The sequence below is a fragment of the Asterias rubens genome, chromosome 21 (assembly GCF_902459465.1).
Source record: "Asterias rubens chromosome 21, eAstRub1.3, whole genome shotgun sequence".
Lineage (NCBI taxonomy): Eukaryota > Metazoa > Echinodermata > Asteroidea > Forcipulatida > Asteriidae > Asterias > Asterias rubens.
Window position 1 is genome coordinate 7,598,478 of NC_047082.1, and position 22,042 is coordinate 7,620,519.

At 36.8% G+C, this 22,042-nt stretch overlaps 1 protein-coding gene and 1 non-coding gene across 2 annotated transcripts; one reads left to right on the forward strand and one right to left on the reverse strand.

The window, feature by feature from the left end:
- Positions 1-4,384: 4,384 nt before the first annotated feature.
- LOC117304615 (serine/threonine-protein kinase MAK-like) lies at positions 4,385-20,599 on the reverse strand. Its single transcript, XM_033789158.1, has 14 exons — positions 20,500-20,599; positions 18,242-18,599; positions 15,104-15,158; positions 14,103-14,224; positions 10,006-10,085; positions 8,824-8,956; positions 8,297-8,468; positions 7,808-7,975; positions 6,880-7,391; positions 6,226-6,353; positions 5,836-5,934; positions 5,347-5,436; positions 5,001-5,112; positions 4,385-4,436 (listed from the first exon to the last, which is right to left on the reverse strand). Exons 2-14 carry the CDS (start codon positions 18,352-18,354, stop codon positions 4,415-4,417), a joined length of 1,806 nt encoding a protein of 601 aa, XP_033645049.1. The 5' UTR covers positions 18,355-18,599; positions 20,500-20,599; the 3' UTR covers positions 4,385-4,414.
- On the forward strand, positions 6,048-6,120 carry Trnaf-aaa. Its single transcript has one exon. It is a non-coding gene; the product is annotated as a tRNA-Phe (tRNA).
- Positions 20,600-22,042: the final 1,443 nt, after the last annotated feature.

Here is a 22,042-nt window from a genome sequence, read left to right on the forward strand (position 1 = left end):
TTTGTGACCGAATTCAGTAGTCCAAACACTTTGTCAGACATGCACGAGCCCTGCAAAGTCTGTCGCATGACGAAACAGATAGCAGCTTGAACTTTGGGTCCCCGCTTTGGAAGTCCACGATTGGATGTTTTTCCTTTAAATATCTATAAATAACTTTTGGGAAAATTCTACAAGTAATGAAGGTCAAAACGACAAATGTATTTGTTTGTCTTCATTTTAATAAGTCTCGCATGCCTACACTATTATTATAATATTTCCAGATTATAACTCTGACCATAATATGTTTAAGTAATGTTGTCTAATTAAATTTTATAATTAAAGTGTATAACGTTTGTGTATTTCTTGTTAGTTTTTAACAATAAAGTACTTTGCTATGACTAATCTTTTATGTTTTCATTACTAACAAAATCGTACGAATATAAATAGATGAGGTTTGTGGTAGCACCGTATATGTAAATCTCTTTTGAGTAGTGAAGATTCTGAAAAGAACCGGTGGTTTTCAAAAATGTACACATGGCGCTACGGCAAACCTCACCTAAATACTTCCACCATGTAAAAATTCAACTCCGACCTAAACTCGTATGAGATTAAAATGAGAAAGTTAAAATAACATAAAATAAACTTGGAATGTGAAGGAAATGTACAAGTATTTTATTTTACTTAAAAGTGAATTTAGGAATCCACTGGGGAAAGTATCCACATCCTAAAAAGATATCTCTCTACATGTCTCACTCGCTGAATATATTCTGTTCGCAAACAACGTTCAAAGCTCAAATTTCGTAATAAATAAAATAGCTGTACACTTTGCATGCTATAAAAAATAGTCAGTAATTTATATTTCAACCCAATCGATGCGAATGTACAAATTGAATGTGTGTCCCTCTTCTTTTAATATACATTGTTCTTTTAGTTTCCATTCATTTTATTTACATACATCAGCTTCATTTGGTGATTTAGTTTAAGATATGATGCAGTGTAACTATTTTTGAATCAAGATACACAGCCAAGCAGACATATTTCCTTCTTTTGTTATATTTATATTATAATCTCTATATTCATATCTGTGCAGATTTAGTTAGAGAATGATATCCTAATCATCTTAATTGTATATCAAGAATTTTTCAGTCAAAAATTTTCCGAAGAAGAAACTTTTTCAACTCGCTGAGAAACTCATACCCTTTGCTTCTCTTCGTTGTTGTATATATTTATGTTTTTCCAAGAACCAACACTGTATCTTATCCAAGTGTGAATGCCTTTTCACAAACTTAACCTTTATAGGCAACTGTGTATTATATTTAAGTAACATCAGCTATCAGACAAATGACTTGTAATAAGATTGTAAACCTACATAATTTGGACACAATGTGAGCTACTTCTTTCCATTACTTTCAACTATTAGAGCTTATTCCAATTTTCATGGCCACAGATCATTTTCTTACCGCACAATTGTCTTTTGAATAATATTTCTGTGCATATTCGCCATACTAGTACTTTTACACAGTTTTAAATCTCTGTTAAAAACTCATTTGTTTGAAGCTGCTTGTTTGTAATTGTATCTTTCAATCAATGTGTATTTTATTGTTCCCTTTATACGCTTAGAAGCTTTTCCATTACATGGGTGCGCTTTACAAATGCCTTTATTATTATTTTCTTGTTGGAGATTAGCTTTTGTGGCTCGATGTTACACAATTCTGAAATCAGAAAAAAATAATGAAATCTTGAAAAATCCTAAGAAATCAGCAGCAAAAAGTGGTGTCCGCTGAGTAAAGTGCATCTAAACAACTCCATTTGTCCTTTGTTTTGTTTTTGTTTACACAAGAATCATGAGATCATGTTGATCGTATTTATTCAAAGTACAGCAGTAAATAGATAATGACAATGTAGCATGTGATGAGAAACAATGAAGGACATTGCTGAAGGAACGTTGACACAAGTGTTATCATTCTGGCTGTGTCCCGATCTACACTTCACAGACAAAATCAAATTATTTATCTTTATCACATTGCCACTTTAATTTTTCCCTTCACCCTCAGCCCAAAAGAAAACTATCCAAGCCACTGGCTGACTTTGAAATGTAGGTAGTAGCAAACTTACCAGGTAAACTTCCATAGACCTTTTCGCTTACCAGGTAAACTTCCATAGACCTTTTCGCTTACCAGGTAAACTTCCATAGACCTTTTCGCTTACCAGGTAAACTTCCATAGACCTTTTCGCTTACCAGGTAAACTTCCATAGACCTTTTCGCTTACCAGGTAAACTTCCATAGGCCTTTTCGCTTACCAGGTAAACTTCCATAGGCCTTTTCGCTTACCAGGTAAACTTCCATAGGCCTTTTCGCTTACCAGGTAAACTTCCATAGGCCTTTTCGCTTACCAGGTAAACTTCCATAGACCTTTTCGCTTACCAGGTAAACTTCCATAGACCTTTTCGCTTACCAGGTAAACTTCCATAGACCTTTTCGCTTACCAGGTAAACTTCCATAGACGTTTTCGCTTACCAGGTAAACTTCCATAGACCTTTCCGCTTACCAGGTAAACTTCCATAGACCTTTTCGCTTACCAGGTAAACTTCCATAGACCTTTTCGCTTACCAGGTAAACTTCCATAGACCTTTTCGCTTACCAGGTAAACTTCCATAGACCTTTTCGCTTACCAGGTACACTTCCATAGACCTTTTCGCTTACCAGGTAAACTTCCATAGACCTTTTCGCAAATACTACTGAGCAAGTGCAGACTGTTGAATGAGGTGCATTGTGGGATAGATATGGATCAAATTTGGATACCAGCTAGACCACAATGCACCTAATTCCAAGCTTTATGCGCGCGCCCCAGTATTTGCGAAAAGGTCTATTGCTTTTTAAGTAGTTCTGAGGATGAGCACAATAGCTAGGACAATGGATTTACCTGGCAAGTCTGCTTCACAATAGCTAGGAAAATGGATTTACCTGGCAAGTCTGCTGCCACATAGTGTCCCCTAAAGTCCCCTTTTACAATAATTTTATAACCAAAATGGAACAAGACATTAATTTTGCCACAGATAAATTGATTTAAAAGGGGAACAACAAAATCAGTCTACCGTAATAAAGATCTGTTAACTAAAAAAAAATTGAATAATGGTAACTAAAAACAGGTGTAACACATCACTCTGTCCCAGAATTTACAGGAACAAAAATGTCACCTTTGAACATTCCCCCTGCGAGCAAATGCCCACGATGTCAAAGGTCAGCATTTAATATGTACCTGTGCTGGGAAAGCACAACTTTGTAGCATATGATCTTAAGATTTCATTTATTGCACTTGGAATCTCAAAAAGGAAGTTAAAGCAAAATCATGAAATAAAGCAAAACATTCCTAGTTGTAAATGTGAAAAGTTTCCAAGTTTGGATTCATCTTTCTCAAAACTGTTAATTTGCCACTTCTGCTAAATGTTATTCATGTAAACTAACAAACTTGATAGATATTTACCCTTTATCTAATTTCACATCAAACAAAGCGTTATAATTATAGATTCTACCTCCATGGTTGGACTTAAAGAAAAGAGCTTGTACTAGCCACCCAAGTTATTAACATAAAAAGTTATAAGTATTTTTTTTAAACTTAGGTTTTACTGTAAAAATCACAATCTTATTTACAGAAAGTTTAGTATCTCATTTAAGTAACCTTGTGCATTTTGGGATATTGGTTAATAGCACTTGAAATTCATACAAAACTATACAGGAGTATATACATCTATGCACAAATTAAGAACTTAGTGACAGGCTGGTTGGGTGGGGGGGTATGGATGTCTGATGCTCTACTGTTATCAATGCACTGCGGACTGTTTATATTGTGGATTAAGCTTTTCAAAGTTCATCATGCGTTATATGTTACATTGGCATGGGTACAATCTAAGATTGGCAGAAATCAAAATGGCCATTTATGGCTTTGGCTGTTATCTTTTTCTGCTATGATGACAAGGTAAATGTAGTGATGTAGCCGTCAGTGTAGCCATATACGTCAGTTTGGACTTAGCCTTGCACTGGTTATGCAGCGGCCATCTTTGTTGTGTACCCTGACTTCATGGCTATGTTCATTAGGAGATGGGTTACCCACTGCATGGGTACCACACTATTGGGTCAATGAGTTTACTCTAAAAACCACAGCTTTGGTATTTCTTAAAGCTAGGCAAATCAGCTTTGGCACTTCCTACAGCTAGGCTACATCAGCAATTTCTAATGGAGCAAACACCATGGTAAGAGCAAATCAAAATGGCCACTGCATAACACGATTCTCATACAAAAACAAAGGTTTCTTTACATACGTATAAACAAATTTTAAGGCTGTATGACTTTTATCAAATCATATACAAAATGATACACTCAGGTATTCCTATGATTTTGATTGTCAACGCTTACATTTGACCAGATTCTTGATGCTTAGTGCACTCCTCCGCCATACCTAGTTAAACAAAAGAAGACAAAAACAAACATTGGAATCAATTTTAATTGCAAGTATTTCAACAATGCAGGCAACTTATTTTGTTTCAGATATTCAAAGAAATTGACCAGTCACATGCACTTGACTCAAGCTCTAGAGTTTCTGATCAGCAGAGTGTGGGTTCGAGTCCCTGTCTTGACACTGCTGCCTCTCAAGCAAGACACTTTTCAATTATTGCTTAACCCTTATTGTTGGGATGAAAAGATGTAGGTCCTATGTGTTGCGTAAAGCACGCAAAAGAACCCAAGCTAACCCAGGACCCAATTTCATAAAGCTGTTTAGCAGAAAATACTGCTTGAAAAATGTCTTTGCTAAGCAAAATTTGAGTGAGGCACCAGTCACAACAATGTAAACCTCATGTAATTTTGGCTGGTAACCTGTTTCTGTTAAGCAATCATTTCTTTGCGCAGCAAATTGCTTAGCAAGTTTTTATGCTTACAGGATTTATAAAATTCAGCTCTGGTCCTGAGCCGAAATTTGAGAACATTCCCAGTCTGACCCCACTGCTTACTATCTACTACTTACTTTGCAGCCCAGTTAGTTCTGCCGTGTACCGCTTGCGGCCTGATACCAGCCGATGTGGAGAAGTTACTGGTGGGGATTGCTGGAGCTCTTGGCTGGTTCCATGATTTCAGATCTGATTGGAGAGGAAACCATGTTAGTTAAGAGGTATTTGGGAGGTACAGGCCTTGACTTTCGTTCTTATAGAGGCACAACAATGTTCTTCTGATGAGGGGCACTGCTATGAGGACAATGTCCATTTGTATTGGAACTCTGCAAAGGGCACCACAGTAAAAGCACAGAGCACCACGGCAAGTGCAATATTTACTTATTTCTAGGATATTTTATGGAAATAGACAATGAGACTCACCAGATACTCCTGAGGCTTGTTTCTGTCCGAAGGACGGCATATAGCTCGCACCGTAACCTCCTTCTGGCTTAGTGTTGTTATATCTCGCTCCTAAATAAGGCAAGAAAAACAACATTTATTGACAAAATCAAAACCACACCGAAAGCCAACTAGTTAAATGAAAAAACAAATTGTGGTTGAACAAAGACAATTTACAAAGAGCCGGAATCGAACCTGCAACCTCCGGATTACCAACACGTGTGCTCTACAAACTGAACAATTAGGTATCTGATATTTCAAATACAAAGTCGCACTTGTCTCGCTTTATATTCTACTACAGTGGAGTTGGAGAGTGGAGAATTGTCCTGCTTTTTAACTACTACCCGGCGGAAGGTAGAAAATCGGCCGGGACTACTACTTTAGCTGTAGTGGTTCGAGGGGACTTCTCGTTATAAACTTCACTACCGAGGAGGGAGTTCTTAATTGGTCTGAATATTTCGACCAGCTTACCTAGGACGTTGTTGGCCCTCGTGCTGTGACCAGAAGGTAGTTTTGCAAGAGGTGGCAGACCTTGAGATGAATCTTTCCTTGGGCTTTTCTGATTCAATCCTAAGAAACAACAAGAAAACAACTTAAAGATAAAGTCACAGAATGGTAAATACTCAAAAAACATAATGACCATCAAACTTTACTTAGTGAGAGACACTTCAGCTGTTGATAGAATCTCGGTGGTCTAGTTGGTAAGACATTGCTCTAAAATTGCAAAGGTCCTGGGTTCAAATCCCATCCGAGTAATGTGCCTCTGATTTTGTTCACAGAACTCAGGAAAGTACTCAGTATACAGTGCTCACACACACACATCTGTGTGGAGGGTAAAACCAAAATGAATAAACCGCTTACCTGGTTTGTACCGTGCTGATCTGATGTAGAACTGTTTAGCTGAAGATGCTGACGATCGACCTGACTCAAGTACTGGTCTACCAGGGGCTTGAACCTTAGAGTAGGATGTCTTATTCTTTGGTGGACTCCTAAATGGTGAGAAAGAATCAAAGTTTAAGGGCACAAACAAATACTACAGGGGACTTCTGCAAATGTTTGATAACAAAACATATATTGGTTTTCAAAATAATAATTGTAATATCAAGCTCTTATGTAGTGCGTTTTCACAATGACCGTATTAATGCACTTTAAATTAGTGCCCTGTCACTAAGCCATTAACTGTCCTTTAATCTTTCTCATCTCCCTAGGGAGTATACAGCTCTGAGTTGCAATGGCGCTCTAGTGGCTTTTTCATACACAATATCAACCTCTACCCTTGCAGGTTCCCATTTATACCATTGGGTGAAAAGAAGCATTTATAGTATAAAGCATCATGGTCAAGGATACAAGTGTCATAACCGTGTTTCAAACCTACACTCCGATGACTTTTAACCACCAGAACTTGAATTTGATGCTCTGAACCACTCAGCCGTGTAATCAGCTAGATATTTTGAAAAGAAAACTGACAAAGGTTTAAGAAACAAGATTCCTTGTTAGTCTTCACAAACGACTTACCCAAATAAATCGTCATCGTCATCCCAGTCAAATGAAGATCTCTTTTTCAAGACAGGAGCAACTTTCTTTTGCAGACCGATACCTCCAGCTTTCTTACTGTCAAAGTCCCCAAAATCATCAAAGCTGTCCATCTGCTCTGCCTTCTGCTGAAAGTCCCACCTCCTTCGACCGCTTTTGTTTCCAGCACCATTGGTCAGGGCTGGATTTCTCTGAGTGGATGTGATGTCTTTAGCTGCTGGTGGTTGCTTGGAGATCTTTGTCGTGCCTAATGACGTGAGGTAGTCATCTAGACCATCTGGGTCACCAGATACAGTTTTGTTATAGTCCATTGGGGCATTTGTGAAACTGTCTCTCTTTACGAATGTATCTCTTTTCTGTTGTTGTTGTTGTTGTTGATGTTGTTGTGGTGGTGGTGGGTTGAAGCCACGGTTAGCTGACATTTGACGATTTGATACTGCTGGCATCTTTGGTCCGAGGTTCTGACCGACTTGGAAGTAGGGATATCTCAAAGCCTGTTGGGAGGTTTGAAAAAAAAAACATTACTTGAACGTTGAAGATCAGACAAAATGTGGTGCAGTATGGCAGAGATGTTTAAAGACTTAGGACTACATTTAAATAAAAGGAAGAGGCACAGATTAGTAACTTGACATTATAAACTGTTGACAGTATAAACTATTATGAGAAAGGATTCCCCTTAAAGTAATATGATTTGGAAATTTTTTGACCGCATAACATTTGAAGCTGAGAAACGATTAATGCACAAGTTGTTTTTTTAGATTTCCGAGTATTATGTACTCCTCGTTACTAAAAACCTTCGCTTACACAATTACCGCAGAAATTTGACGCTTGCACAGTAAGCGGTTATGGTGATCGTGAGCGCAGAATTCGGCAGTAAGCAGAGCCATGACATTGGGCCTAGCCAACTTACCTGGGTGACCGTGGGTCGTTTCTGTGGATTCCAGGCCATCATGTCCTTCATTAATGTCAAGGCATCGTTACTGGCGTTGGGAATAAGAGTCTTGAGTGCTTGGGTGACACACTGAGGGAACTTGAAGTTCATGTTAGAGGCCAGCTTGAAACCTTCTTGCCATTCATCCTGGAAGAAGCAAACCAACATTTTATGAGATGCTACAAGATCTAAGGTTAGTTACACGTCATCAAAGTAGTCAACAAAGTAGTCACTGACAGAGTTCATGTTTTGTGTGGTCAACCGTTAAATAATATAACAAACCTGTGAACCTTTGTAATTAATTTGTTTTAATCATTTCTAAAAATCTACAGCACCCCAGCAGCAAGTAATATTTTATGGGAAGTTTTCAACCATCATAATCTCTATACCATGTAAGTTTAATGTAAATCTGTGGACATTTGTGTTGTACAAAAAGTACCAAAAACCCTTAAGAAAATCTTATCTTACCCTCTTGGGTGTTCCTAGGACAGTGCAGATCTTGAAGATCTCATCTACTTCACTGTTTCCGGGGAATAGGGGTCTTAATGTATATAGCTCTGCCATGATACAACCAATAGCCCAGACATCTATAGGGGAGCTGTAGTTCGTTGAACGCAAAAGTACTTCAGGGGCACGGTACCTATCATAAAAAAAAAAAAAAAAGGAAACATCAGGAATTAATTCTAAAACCTTATTGGTCAACCTTATTGGAGACCAATAAAAAATCCTTTCAGAAAAAACAGAAAGATATTTGTAAAATGGAAAATAGCGATCACACAGTTTTAAGAATGGGAATGAGGACTAGTTTGCTATTGTGATGATTGTGACTTGCTCTTATGGCGGGGGAAGGGGGGATGCCAGTCAGAAGCCATACAACTGCTAACTGTCGAATAGCCAGGGATCACTACCAAATGATGATACAACCTTTTGTTCTTATTAACTTTTGAATTTTGTTGAGATGTGGGGTATCAAACACGGAGCATCCCTGATCTTACCATCTTGTGGATACATAGTCTGTATACGGTGGTCTTGACCTAGTCTCTCGAGCCAGTCCAAAGTCTGCTATCTTGACCAATTCAGGACCCTGGCACAACAGATTCTCAGGCTTCATGTCACGATGGAAAAAACCTGTACAAGAATTGAGCAAATAATTAAAAACTAATCAAGGCTTGAAAGGTGGGAAATAGACAGGCTCCTTTTTGACATGATCACAAAAAATGGTGCTAGTAAGGCTGTATCTAAATCTGCTGCTGTGGCTGCGTCTGTTGCTAAGGGTGTTGCTAAGGATGTCTACATGCCCTATACTTCAAGCCATGATCAATGACTTAGTGATCAAGCCATAGGCAGAGTCAGATCCATCAATTTGGACATGGCCTACTGTTTAAAAAAAAAATGCATTCTTCAGATGATTCCAAAATATTAATGGATCAAACTGGTTACAACATCCAGCAGAATAATCGGCCGTTCTCTTTACTTCATGAACTTAAGTCATTTACTAATACTCAAGAAAAAAATCTCCTTATAAATGCTACAAAACTTACTTCAGAAAAGCAAAGAAATGTTATACATGTACGATGCTTGCTTTTCTTCAAAATAGTGTAATTTCCTAACTTCTGTACAGTTACTGGTACAGTACATAATTGCAGCTATAACATGATCAAGATTTTATTAACTTTGTCTTAAACTAATTTAAATATCTGCTTACATCAGAGATGGACATTATGCATGGGACTATTTTGTTGGAAGTACTGAATTTAATTATGATAATTACATTATAAAGTATAATGCACGTATACAGTAGCTGTAAAAACAATAAAGCAGTCTAACAATTGGACAAAAGAATCAATGAAATGCCATTTGTTATCAAATGAACAGCTTGTGCGTCCGGTCTATACAAATGCTTAGACCAAAGACAAATAAAAAGCTAAAAATAAAATATGCGGAAAAAAAAACCCTGACACAAAGCGCTGAGGGATCTAACTACATGTATTCCCTTAAAAAAAACATCTTAAATAAAATCCAAGGGAAATGACATACTAATTAAAGTGCAAAAGTACTAAATTTTATTGTTTTTAAGAACTTTTTAAGCTTACTGACCGTATGCTAAAAAAAACTGGCCAAGGTCTAACTATACATGCACAGTTAACAAAATGATGTACAAAACACAAAGCTCTCACCATGTTTATGAATAAATGCCATTCCTTGCAGAATTTGAAACATTATATTCCTGATGACTGACTCTGGAAAAAGCTTGTCTCTGTAAGAGAAATAAGAAGAAGATACATCTATGTAAATTACATAAAATCAAAGGAAGTATCAGTTGAATTTATCAACCTGAAAGTAGAGGAAGATGAACATATTTTTATTTTAGCATCTGGGCGGAAGAACTTTGAACGCCTGCTAATGTATCTAGATTTAGAATAACTATTATTATTAAGTTTAGCGAGTGCTTTAAATGTCTTCTAATCTCTTTGCTCCAATATGACTTCAAAATTTCCCAGTTCAAAACGCATCTTAAAAATCACTTGTTTGTTTAATACAAATGTTTCCTCTGGTTTTCATGTGTTTTTTTGTAGCGTTATGGCAACCTCTGGGAAAGGGACACTTTGCTAAATACTGTTATTATAAGTATATCCCTTCATACGCTACAAAGGAAAATACTGTCAACCTCCTACCACTCATAGCCCCGCCCACTGGAATTTCCACTCAGGCAGAATCTGGACAGGTGCATGCAGCGCTTTATCATTTTTAAAATCAAATTATCTCTCAGTACATGAATCAATAAGAAAACTTGGCTATTGTAACAACAGCTGAAGTTCATCAATAGAAAAATCAAATACCAAGTGATTCTGTCCTTGAATGTCAACATTGAATACTTTGGCATTATCCATAGAATCAAGCGACTTCCGGGTAAAGCGACTTTCGTTGTGACCGATGACTGCAAGGACAAAATTGAGGACGAAGACATTTCATCATTCCAACCATAACTACTGCTCTAAAGCTATCAATAACCTATCAATAAAGCTATCAATAACCTATCAATAAAGCTATCTACGAGTTGGATTTGATTTAATAACATCTGAGCCCAATTTCATAGATCTGCTTAACAACCAATTTGTGTTTACTGTGCAATTTCAATTCCATAGTGATGCCTACCGTAAGCCACACAAAAAGGCATGCCAATCTTCCGATGTCTACTGCATGAAATTGAATAATGTCACAATGCAAATTTGTTGTCTCAAGATACATCACTTTGCAACTGCCAATATATTCTGAGAAATTCAAATTCAAGTGTAAAGTCACTTTGGAATTTGTTTAAATATTTTTGTACTGCACCGCTCAAGCAAGGGAAATATTGCCAATGTTGTGACTCTATAATGTCATCAATTGTGTCCTTACTTGCCAGGGCAGCCTTTTTATGCTTTTAAATTACCAACTGACATTAACGTCCCTGAGAGAAGTCTAGGAGTCTGGGACTATAAATTAAGAGCCATTTGGTCAATGAGAAAAAAAACCCAGAGCATACTCAGGTTCATGACAAGGACTGTTCATAGCAATCGGGTAATTGACAATCAACTCGTCTACTTTTAAGAGCTGATTGTCATTTCATGAATGGCTCTGCAACTATTGACCATTTTGTGTACATTTCATCTCCATTGCTGATAATTACTAAGATACAATAGAAATGTACTTCAAAAATGTCAAAGTAATAGTATGAGAAGACATTCATGAGTGCATTTTTTATTTAAAACATTAATTTTTTATTTATTTTTTACTGTTGCCTAATACATTTGGATTAATCACCTATTTCAAACTAGCGTGTTGCACACATTGTGTGTGGTGTGCTTTCCTTTAATCTAACCTTAAACCTAGATCCAATAATTGTAACTAGTTTTACAGCCAACTGCCTCCATGCCCCTGGTCATTGCCTTGGTGCCATTTGAAATGTTTCACTTTATTCAGGTGTGATACTTCACAGAGGCAACTGGAGGCAATGTAGCTTCATTGCCTTTGTGCCCCATGAAATGTTCCAAAATGTCTTCACATAGGTGCCAAATACTAAGGAGAAAACGCCTTTGTGCCTTTGCCCTTCCATAAACGAAGCATCAGGTCAAAAGTTAAAAATAACATAAGCTCCAGAATAATTTGTACAAGCTTTAACTTTGTTTTTGTAGAACGGCTGGTGAGTGATCTCAAACCTATTGAAGCTCAATAATCATGCTAATATTTTCCCACTGGTGTTGTGTACGACATACTCCCATTTAATTAATAACTCATCAAAAAGATTTAGGGCCTATAATAAAAACGTTTTTTTTTTCCCCCAATCAACATCAAGGGAACCATGAAAATCGTTTGTTTGCACTGCTATGTTGCCATGCCAACTTAAAAAAACAGTCACTATGTCTTTGTTGTTGCACTCAATCAAGTAGAACAACCTCATATCCGGACCAAAACTCAGTCATTTTTCTGAGGCATTGTATTTTTCCTTGCACCATCTAATTTTCCCAAACTGTTTGCCGTTTTGACATCATCAAATAGACTGGGGTTAACTGCCGGATGACACCTACAATACAGGTACGTGATTAATTCCTTGAGTATAATAGAAGATGTTATTATAGGGGCTGTTTCTTGAAATACATGGCATACTCACATTAATTGATGGTTTGTTGCATAATAGATTCATAGCTAATGTTTATAGGGAACTGTGGGAATCGTTTGTTTGCAACGCACTGTTGCCATGCCAACTAAGAACAGCCATGACTTGCCCTTGGTGGTGAAATCAATATATTAATAATTGATCTTTTGTCAGCTTTTGGAGAGCGTTCCGACGTCACTGCTTAGCAACGAGGCAACGAGGCAATCATGACTTGTTGTCAATAATACATGTATTAACAGTCATTGTTAACTGTAGTTAACAATGACTGTAGAAATAAAAAATGCCAATAAATATACCACTGCACTCCATCTGTGTCTAATGTTTCTACAATTCGAATTGTGCACACGGATGGGAAAAGAGTAACGTATGTACATGCAATGCCTCAAGATGCAGATCCAAAAGAAATTGGATAAATTTGTGAATTTTCCCTACAGCAATTACATGTACAGTGTACCAACTAAATTAAATTCATGTTATCCCATCTCAGGCCCAGGCCTGATATTTCACAGAGGCAATTGAGGCGATTGCCTCCGTTGCCCCTTGCCTTGGTGCCCTTGAAATGCCAGAGTAGAAATTCACAATTTCCTCATAGGGTGCCCTTTGCCAAAGAGAAAATGCCTTGGTGCCCTTGCCCTTTCAAAAATGAAGCATACAGCCCCGCAGGCCTGTATGCTTTATTTTTATAATTAAATATCTAGACATTGAATACACTTGGCACGAAGGGAAGAAAAAACAAAATATACGAAGCTACATTCTGGTCATTATGCCAAAGTGTTGTGGGGGAGGAATAAACAAGGACGGCAATGCTTTGAGTACACTACAGCGTGTGGGAATCAATGGAGTTACATTAATAATGGGCTCGGTCATGCAGAACTAATACAGCCAGTATGTCCTCTCATGTTTGCAGAGGTTCTCTCCATTATTGATTTATTTTGTTAATATTACTTTTGATAACTTCTGAAAGGTAAGTCTCGGTGAGCAAGTTAATTAACAATAACCTTGCGTATCCATGGTGATTGTTTAGACATCAAAACAGTGGACCAAAAGACAGTAAACAAATCATCAGTTTACGTCATGACCAAAAATTTGCAGTTTGCTCATCTTGTCAAATAAATTTTACAAATTTTATGCCGAGTTGTCAGGGTTCTTGAATTCTCCCCCGACCTGGGATCATCCCAGACCAAAATTTTGGAAGTTTGGCCATTAGGACAATGCAGGTTTGAAATTACTCGCAGAACAGGGCCTAGAGTGCCCCTGGTCTTGGCCTTGGTGCCCCTTCAAAATGAAAATGGACTTTCCCTTTTAAAAACGAAATTTCAGACCTGCACTGAATTTGAAACCACATCTTTGGAATGTTTCTTACTTGGTTTTTAACTTGGTTTTAAAAGCACTATGTGTAACCTGGAGCATTCTAAATGGTTTTATCTTTAAAATGCGTTGATGAAATTGTTTTTTAAAAAGTAAAATATTTAAATATAATTGCATATCCGCCAAAATATGTGCTTAAATCGCAATTCACACATTATTTGTTTTCATTAATTTTTAAAAGTGATTACCAAATGCTGACTTCCCTTTTCAAACCTGTAAAATAAGTGAACAAAATAAAGCAAGTCCTACCTGTCCTTCATAAGTTGATAGAGATTCTCTTTCATGTACTCAAAGATGAAGAATAACTGGTTGTCTTCCCTTACTACTTCCTTCAACTTTACGATGTTTGCGTGGTTCAGCTTCTTCAAGGACTGAGGGGGAGGAAAAGTACGATTTCTATGGTAACAGCAGCACTATGGGGTCCTAGTTGATTGTTTCAAGGTGTATAATAAGACATGATATAAGGCCCTAGATGGATAATTTTAATGAGTACACGGGCTGATGTACATACATAGTCTATTAATTATGTTAAAGGCGTTTATAGATTTCTCAGGCTTTTTTATTATTATTGTGAGGGTATAACAACTGGAATTCAGATTGATGTAGGATTGAACATTCCACAAACAAACCTTAGATGCGACTTGATAATCCAAATTTGAGGGGAGTCGCCCTTGAACACTAATATATGTACTGAACAGGGAATACACCTAGCCTTGGATTCTGTGAATTTGGCTATAAAAAAATAGCATTTGTGGTGAAATGGATTGAAATGGATGATTGGCTGGAAAGATACATGTTGAAAAGTAGTATACATGTATACAATATAGTGATCTAGATGCCATTAAATGTTGTGGTTGTCTTTACAATTTGTGATCTACATGTAAAGTCAAACTTTGAACTCCACAAAATGCCGGATAGTGTTAGTTCACTTAGTAAATTCACACAATTTTGAGGCATATTTGTGTGGATTATTATATTCTACTTTTAAAACACCCGATCATTCATTTCATAATTTTTTCTTTCTTTTTTTACACACAATAAAGGGAAAAGAAATAATTATCTGATCAGGGGTCAATTCTCAGGTCTCTGCTAACCATGAAATTCTATGCTTACTGCCCATTAAACCACGTGCTTTATACATGTATAAGTGAAGAAGTCCGAGGTAAGCAGAGCCATTAGACCCTGCTGAGAAGCTGCTTTCCAATCTTTGGACATTACAATGGAAAAGCTTGCACATGTCAGTACGGTACCTTGACTTCTCTTAAATCCATACATTCATCCCAGGAGTAGTATTTCTTCTTCATTCTACAAAAGAACACAAATAATCACAATTAACATCACAGAGACCACCACCTGATTTTATTTTTGGTATACATCCTTAAAAAATCCTCTACAGGTACAAACAATGATTGCTGATTTATGTGATGAATCGCAGTTTTAAAGGCACTGGACACCTTTGGTTATTGTCAAAGACTAGTATTCTCACTTGGTGTATCCCAAACGTATAAAATAATAAATCTGTGAAAAGTCGCAAGAGAACAATGAATAAACAAAACACTCTTGTTGTAAGTTAGCCTACTTCAGAGGGAGCCGTTTCTCACAATGCTTAATACCATCAACAAGTAGGTTTTTATGCTAACAATAACTTTGAGTAATTACCAATACTGTTAAAGCCATTGGACCCTTTCGGTTCAGAAAAAATAATAAAAATTCACAGATTTACAAATAACTTACAGGGTTTACAGAAGGCAAGGTGAAAGACTTCTCTTGAAATATTATTCCATGAAATGCTTTACTTTTTGAGAAAACAGCAAAACAATATAAATTCTCGTTAACGAGAATTACTGATTTATTTTAAACACATGTCATGACACGGCGAAACACGCGGAAACAAGGGGTGGTTTTTCCGTTGTTTTCTCCCGACACCGATGACCGATTGAGCCTAAATTTTAACAGGGTTGTTATTTGCTATAGAAGTTGTGGTACACAAAGTGTGGGCCTTGGACAATACTGTTTAGGCCAAACAAAAGAATAGTTGTGTTTCCTATTACACTGTGGCAGGAGAATAGGGTAGGTAGGTAGGCAATAACTTTTTTTTTTGCTTAAAGTTTTTATGGCTCTGAAAATTAGGGTAGGCTAATGTTCCGATATTTTTTTTATTTTGCGCACTCAATTGAAAAACTGACCGTGTCAAATTTGTTATGTAAATATCAATAGTCCCTACATGCAGTACTGTCTATTCACTGATTTGTGAATACATGTATCTGACTTAATTAACACCAGTTGAAATTGGATGGTTTGAGTACAAATACAAACACAAGAACATGTAACCATTCTTTCAAGAACAAATAACAACATGTTTTTATTGCAGTTTTTATGTAAAAGTAAATGAATAAATATAAATATGTGAGGTTTGTGGAGACACCATGCTAGATCCCTTGCAGCAATGCGAAGACTCCCCCTGTCCCCAGCTGTGCCGCCATGATGCTGCAGCGAAAAACACTATTTATTTTTACATGCGGTGCCGTGACACACACAGTACTCGGCATGCACAAACACACGCCGCACGTACACACAGTACATGTTAGGTTTAGATGTACATGTTTATGTATATGTACATACTCATGTACAGCACATGCATGCAACGAAAGGAGTTGAGAAGTCTCGATCGATTGCGTCTCGGTGGGGCACCATGCTTGTGTTGACCCTCGTCAAACATTTTCAAAAACACTTTCCTCATTTATATTAATGTAATCTTAAGTCATAAAAACAAAATTGCAAAAAATAACTTTTCAGAAATTGCAATGCTTGACCCCCAACTTTATCTGCAAATAAACGGAGTGACAAAATTTCTGAAAACACCCCGGCACTCCTCTTTCGACGAGCCCAAGTACGTCACAGAACCGCGCAAAAAAAGTAATCACGCAAGTTCAAAATTCCAATGCGCAATTATGGAAATGTGCACATTCTCGCAGGTAAAATGTTTTAATTTGCGTAGGCACGTCTTCAATTTGCGCAAGTGTTGCAAGCACACTTCTAGAATATATAAACGCAACAACTGAATTTGTCGAGAAGGTCCTGGTGCGTGTGGTGTGTGTGTGTGGACGGACGAAATCATAACGATCCAAAGGTGGGTACGTACGATTGAAGTGACCAAGGTACGAAATGACAAAGGTTCGAAGTGTCTGACAATCTTGTTTGGATGAATAAAAAATATAGGAAAAAACATAGAAACATACCAGGACGATGTGCACAAAAATGAGGTTTAGGGTTGGCACCATAATATTTTATTTTATACGTTTTTTTTAAATAAAAAGATACAGGGTCGGCGTGATTTTCTAGGGACGGTCGGGTAACCGGAAACACAACTATTATTTTGTTCGGCCTTACTGAAAGGGTCCAATGGCTTTAACCAATTTTAATGATGGAAACGTCAGGTTAGTAAACTATAGCCAACCTTGCTAAACAACAATTGGTTGGTATGGTTGGGCCTATTATGCAAGCAATTAATTTTGTGTAGTGTACTGTGTAGATAATATCAAAGCTGATATCAGAATGATTTTCAATTATTTTTGTAATCAGAAAGTACATTGTACATGTTAATCATAACGATGCAAATCACTTCCAAACTGGATCAGCTTACTTCTTAGAAAATTGGAAAAGGCCTAGATTTAAGAGGCAAGTGATGCATTTTATTCATATTTCCTGTCAACAAAAAGTGACCACAATACAAGACCTGGTTGGCAGCAGCCTACATCTAATCAATCAGGGATGAGGTTTGACAAATGAGAAGATTCCTGAAAGCACCATGTGAGCTTGGGATGGCTCCCCCTTATTCTAGAACAAAACCTCCCACCCTGTTACAGATCAGGGCCCAATTTCATGGCTCTGCTAACCGTATGCAAAGAATCGGGGCTAACGGAAGCAGGGAGTTCTGCGCTTAAGTCAAGCGTAATTTCAAGATAGCAGGGAATTTTGGCTTGTGCGCTTGCATACTCCATTGCTAGGCATTCTACATTTACACAGCTAGCGCAGAAATTCAGCGCTTGCCGTGAGCAGAGAATGGTGATCGTAAGTGCAGAAAATGAGCAAAGCCATGAAATTGGGCCAAGCAGGTTTACAGACACTGTTCAAAACCAGACACACAAAACTACAAAATGACAAAATGTGGACTATATTCTCCTTTTGCTGCTCTCCTTATTTCAAGAAAGTTTGAAGGGTCAAGAAGACTTTGAGACAAACCTTAAAAATCAGTGGCAGAATTCCTACATGAAAATTTTTGAAATAGAAATTGCATTAAAGTGGCACTTTACCACAATCCCTGTGGGTGCTATGTTTCAAGGCCTGGAGAGGGAATATAATTTGTTTTTTTTAAGAAAAAAACTTACTTTTTGATAGCGACCATTTCTCCATTCTCCATTTTTCCTAGTATGACACTTCCATACGTTCCATCCCCAACCTGCTTCAACATCTGATAACGATTCATGTTGACCAAAGCCATGCACAGTGGCCTGTCTAAACAGACCTGTCAAAACAGTCTTACAAGAAGCCGGACAATCCTTGGAAATGTTCTCAACAAACGTTCGCACTACAGCTCTAAATCCGTAAAGTAATTCTCGTACTCTTGGTGTGATAAAGTTTCCATATTGGGGTAATCCATAATCATGGTGTCAAAGGTCATCTCAGATGTCCTTAACGTTTACATTGTACAGCGAGATGACCTGATCGGTGAGTTGACTTCAGAAACTGAAAACATAAATGAAAACGATAAACAATTCATCAATAAAATTGTTTAAATTTTTAATTGTTATGTAAAAGTGGCTAATGGTACAAATAACTCTAATCCTGTCAAAATATTCATAAAAATTAATTGTTTTACTCATAAAGCAACTAAAAAGCATTTCATTGATTAATATTTTAAGGGAAGTTTTTCACCAATACCATAAACCACGTAAGTTACAATGATGTAAATCTGTCACATGTTAATTTTTTATCAATGGGATTTGAGCTCTTCCATTCAAGTAACCATTATTTTGTTTTTAACATATGCCTTGTGATGTACATGCAGGCTAGAGTTCCTTTTGTTAGTTCGAAGGTTTGGTTATTTTAAATGAAAGGCAGTATGTCACTGTACAGTTGGACAATGGTTGTGCGATCAAACGTGTCAAAGACTTGCCATCTGTTACACGAGACAGACATTTATGGAGATCCAATATCTGGCACTGGGACAGACCTTGCCTGATGTGTTCTGCCACAACAGTTGTTTATGGAACAAACCCATGACGACTACAAAAGACCTTGTCATATTAATTTGTCATACGTCAGACAATCCTGTTGCAACAATTTTTTTCTATCTTGTTTCAAGTTGTTTTTCTTTCTTTTTTTTTTTAGGGGCATCCTTAAAGAATTAGAATTAGAATGATGTTTTGTCCGCGTTATAAAATACCCAGAAAGTTAGCTACCATTTGCATACAAGAATAGAAACATCTGTGACAATTTTCATTGCGTTTGATTGAAGGACAGTGTGCTTTCCTTCACAAGCAGCAATTAATTTGTTTTTAAAATAAGTTTATTTACAAAGTAATCAATAATGTGTCAGCTTGATTTCTTTCATATTACATTGTTTTTTGTTTTGTTTTCAAATTAAGTTTTAAATAAAAAGATGGCCGATGAAGAGTAGCTGCTAAATTAACTAACAACCAGTCTGCCAACAACAATTTATCTACTAGTTAATCACAATGTTGTAGCCCAGCTCAAGTAATATAATTTTAAACTGCGTACTGAATCAAAAGTAGTTTAAAAAAACAATAAATATCACATCAAAAAAAATAAGTTTTTTGTTTATAAATAAGTCTTCAGAAAAGGAAAAGTGTCTATTCTTTCTACACAAATCCAAATTATACAAAACAAGCCAAGTAAATGTTCACTAAGAAACATATCGCAAATGAGTAGAAATACGTGTTCTTATAAAAACACTTGCTAAACTAAAATATCATTCTACGCATGGTGTTACTTTTGCTCCAAATACCTAGCTGTCAAACAAACACTCGACCGGTACCACATCATCAACGCACCAAATACTGCACTTTTTATGCAATCAGAGTCAGTAACTTGGGCATGATAAGTGCATATTATTATAATAGTCAATAGAGTAGTGAAATTAAGAGATAATTTTTTATGAAACTAGGAAAGATGACATGAATGACATGGACACATAAATTATAGTTGCGCTAACATAACCCTCCTCCCGACGGCGGAGCCGGATGTGACTGTTGCTGTTAAAATGTTGTTTCTTTCTGTTTGTTGAGTTTGTTTGACTTTGAAACTTATTTTATAAAAATATAAGTAAAGTTGAAACAATATTAAATTAGCCAGACAAAAACACGATATTGCCTGGTATTAGAGTACAAATATTACCCCTGAAAAACTACTAATTCATCCAAAATATAAGAGATCAAAATTTGTATTCCAGCGATTATGGGGTACCGTGATATGTTTACATGTGTTTACTCGGCGTACTCGGCACTCCAGCATTGTCGCCATTTTCGTTTCAATAGTTGCGGATAAAACGCACCTATTACCACAAACAGAGCTCAGTGACCACACTAAAACAAAAAAATACATAGTACCAATGCATACAACTTACCTTCTGGTGGTTTTTAGAAACAGAAAAACCGAAATTACTGCAATTAACGAGAAATTTGTAGGCCAAACAATTTCCTTAGCAATGACCTGACTGTCACGGATTGTTGACCGATGAAAACTATGGCTTCACTTCATTTGCATACTCAAAGCAATCGCGTGCATAGAATGTGTAGCGCCCTCTATTGGTTCAGAGTAAGACAAATCAAAACAATGATCAACACAATAACACCAAACTTTCACACGACTTTATTATATTATGGTGTTTTTCTTTGCTTTATAGAAAGAAAAAAAAACTAGGAATATTATTTTTCTGCAAAACCTGATGTTGTGTATTATCTAATTGTGTATATTTTTCAAAATATTGTGGTAATTTATACATACAATTCTGTTTTACAAAATAAAATAATACACCCCCCATTTACTCGTTTTTATTATTTTTTTTCGACAAGTTCCTTTCTAAATTGAATGTCTTTTCAATTTAATCAGAGCTTTCCCTATGACAGTTGACAGTTTTATCTACTGTACAAAAAAATAATTTAATATTCAGCAAAGTGAAGAGAACACTTAGTAAAAAAACAATAAAAAAAACACGCTGACATATAAAACAACGTGTCAGTTCCTATCATTGTTATTCAGAGAAAATAATTAAAAACAATTGGTAACACCCAACATTTATTTCATGATTTTATTTGTTTTTACAAAAATAATTATTTAATAATGCAATATATAATTTGCTAGTTCTAATTTTTTAATAGCAAATACTTTGACAAGATTAGACAGAATGTCAAAAAACAACTTCTTTGCATACGTTCTGCAACAAAATAAGGCCGTGTCCGAAACGACGACTTCGGCTACAGCTACGTCTAGATCAGCGCGTCTGTCAGTGTTGAAGAATAGGCAGACGCGCGCGATCTAGCCGTAGCTGTAGCCGAAGTCGCCGTTTCGGACACGGCCTAAGATAGCAATAAGTTTAGAAAAGAAGATACAGATGGAAAGAAAACAACTTTGTATATAATTATTATGTGGCAGTTCAGAATAATTATTGTTAACAAAATGGGGGTGTAAATAAAAATAGGCGAGTATCGAGTTAGCACAACGGCTCCCGAACTCTCACGAGTCCGCTTTCTGAGTATGTGCTTCAGGCTCACTTACAGATAACCGCTGTACCGTGGCTCACCCATCCTTTACCGGAAATTATACTATTATAAATGTGTGGTATGAAATGATGGTGCAATAATTCCTCGACAAAGGCCATTGACATTGGTGCTAGCGCCCTCTTGTGATGCTGTTCAAGTTCACTATCGTTATAGGTATTTCTACCCCAGACATAAATTTCCGTATCTGTGATTGCTACACATTGCATCACTCCAACTATTGCACCACAATTTACCATCATATTTAAGATGATTTGGTTTGGATATTAATTGAGGTGAGCCGTGGCTCAGCGGATCAGAATTAGAGACTAAAGCAAATTCTCTCGGCACCCTAACTAACAGTTGGGGTTCGAGACCATTGGGTTAACTCGATACTCGCCTTTTTTACAT

Coding starts and splice junctions, on each gene's coding strand:
- LOC117304615 (XM_033789158.1), bottom strand. CDS start 18,354: ATGGCTTTGGTCAACATGAATCGTTATCAGATGTTGAAGCAGGTTGGG. Junction 15,159..18,241: donor GAAATGGTCGCTATCAAAAA/GTAAGTTTTTTT, acceptor GTTCTTTTGTAG/AATGAAGAAGAAATACTACT. Junction 7,392..7,807: donor AACGACCCACGGTCACCCAG/GTAAGTTGGCTA, acceptor ACCTCCCAACAG/GCTTTGAGATATCCCTACTT.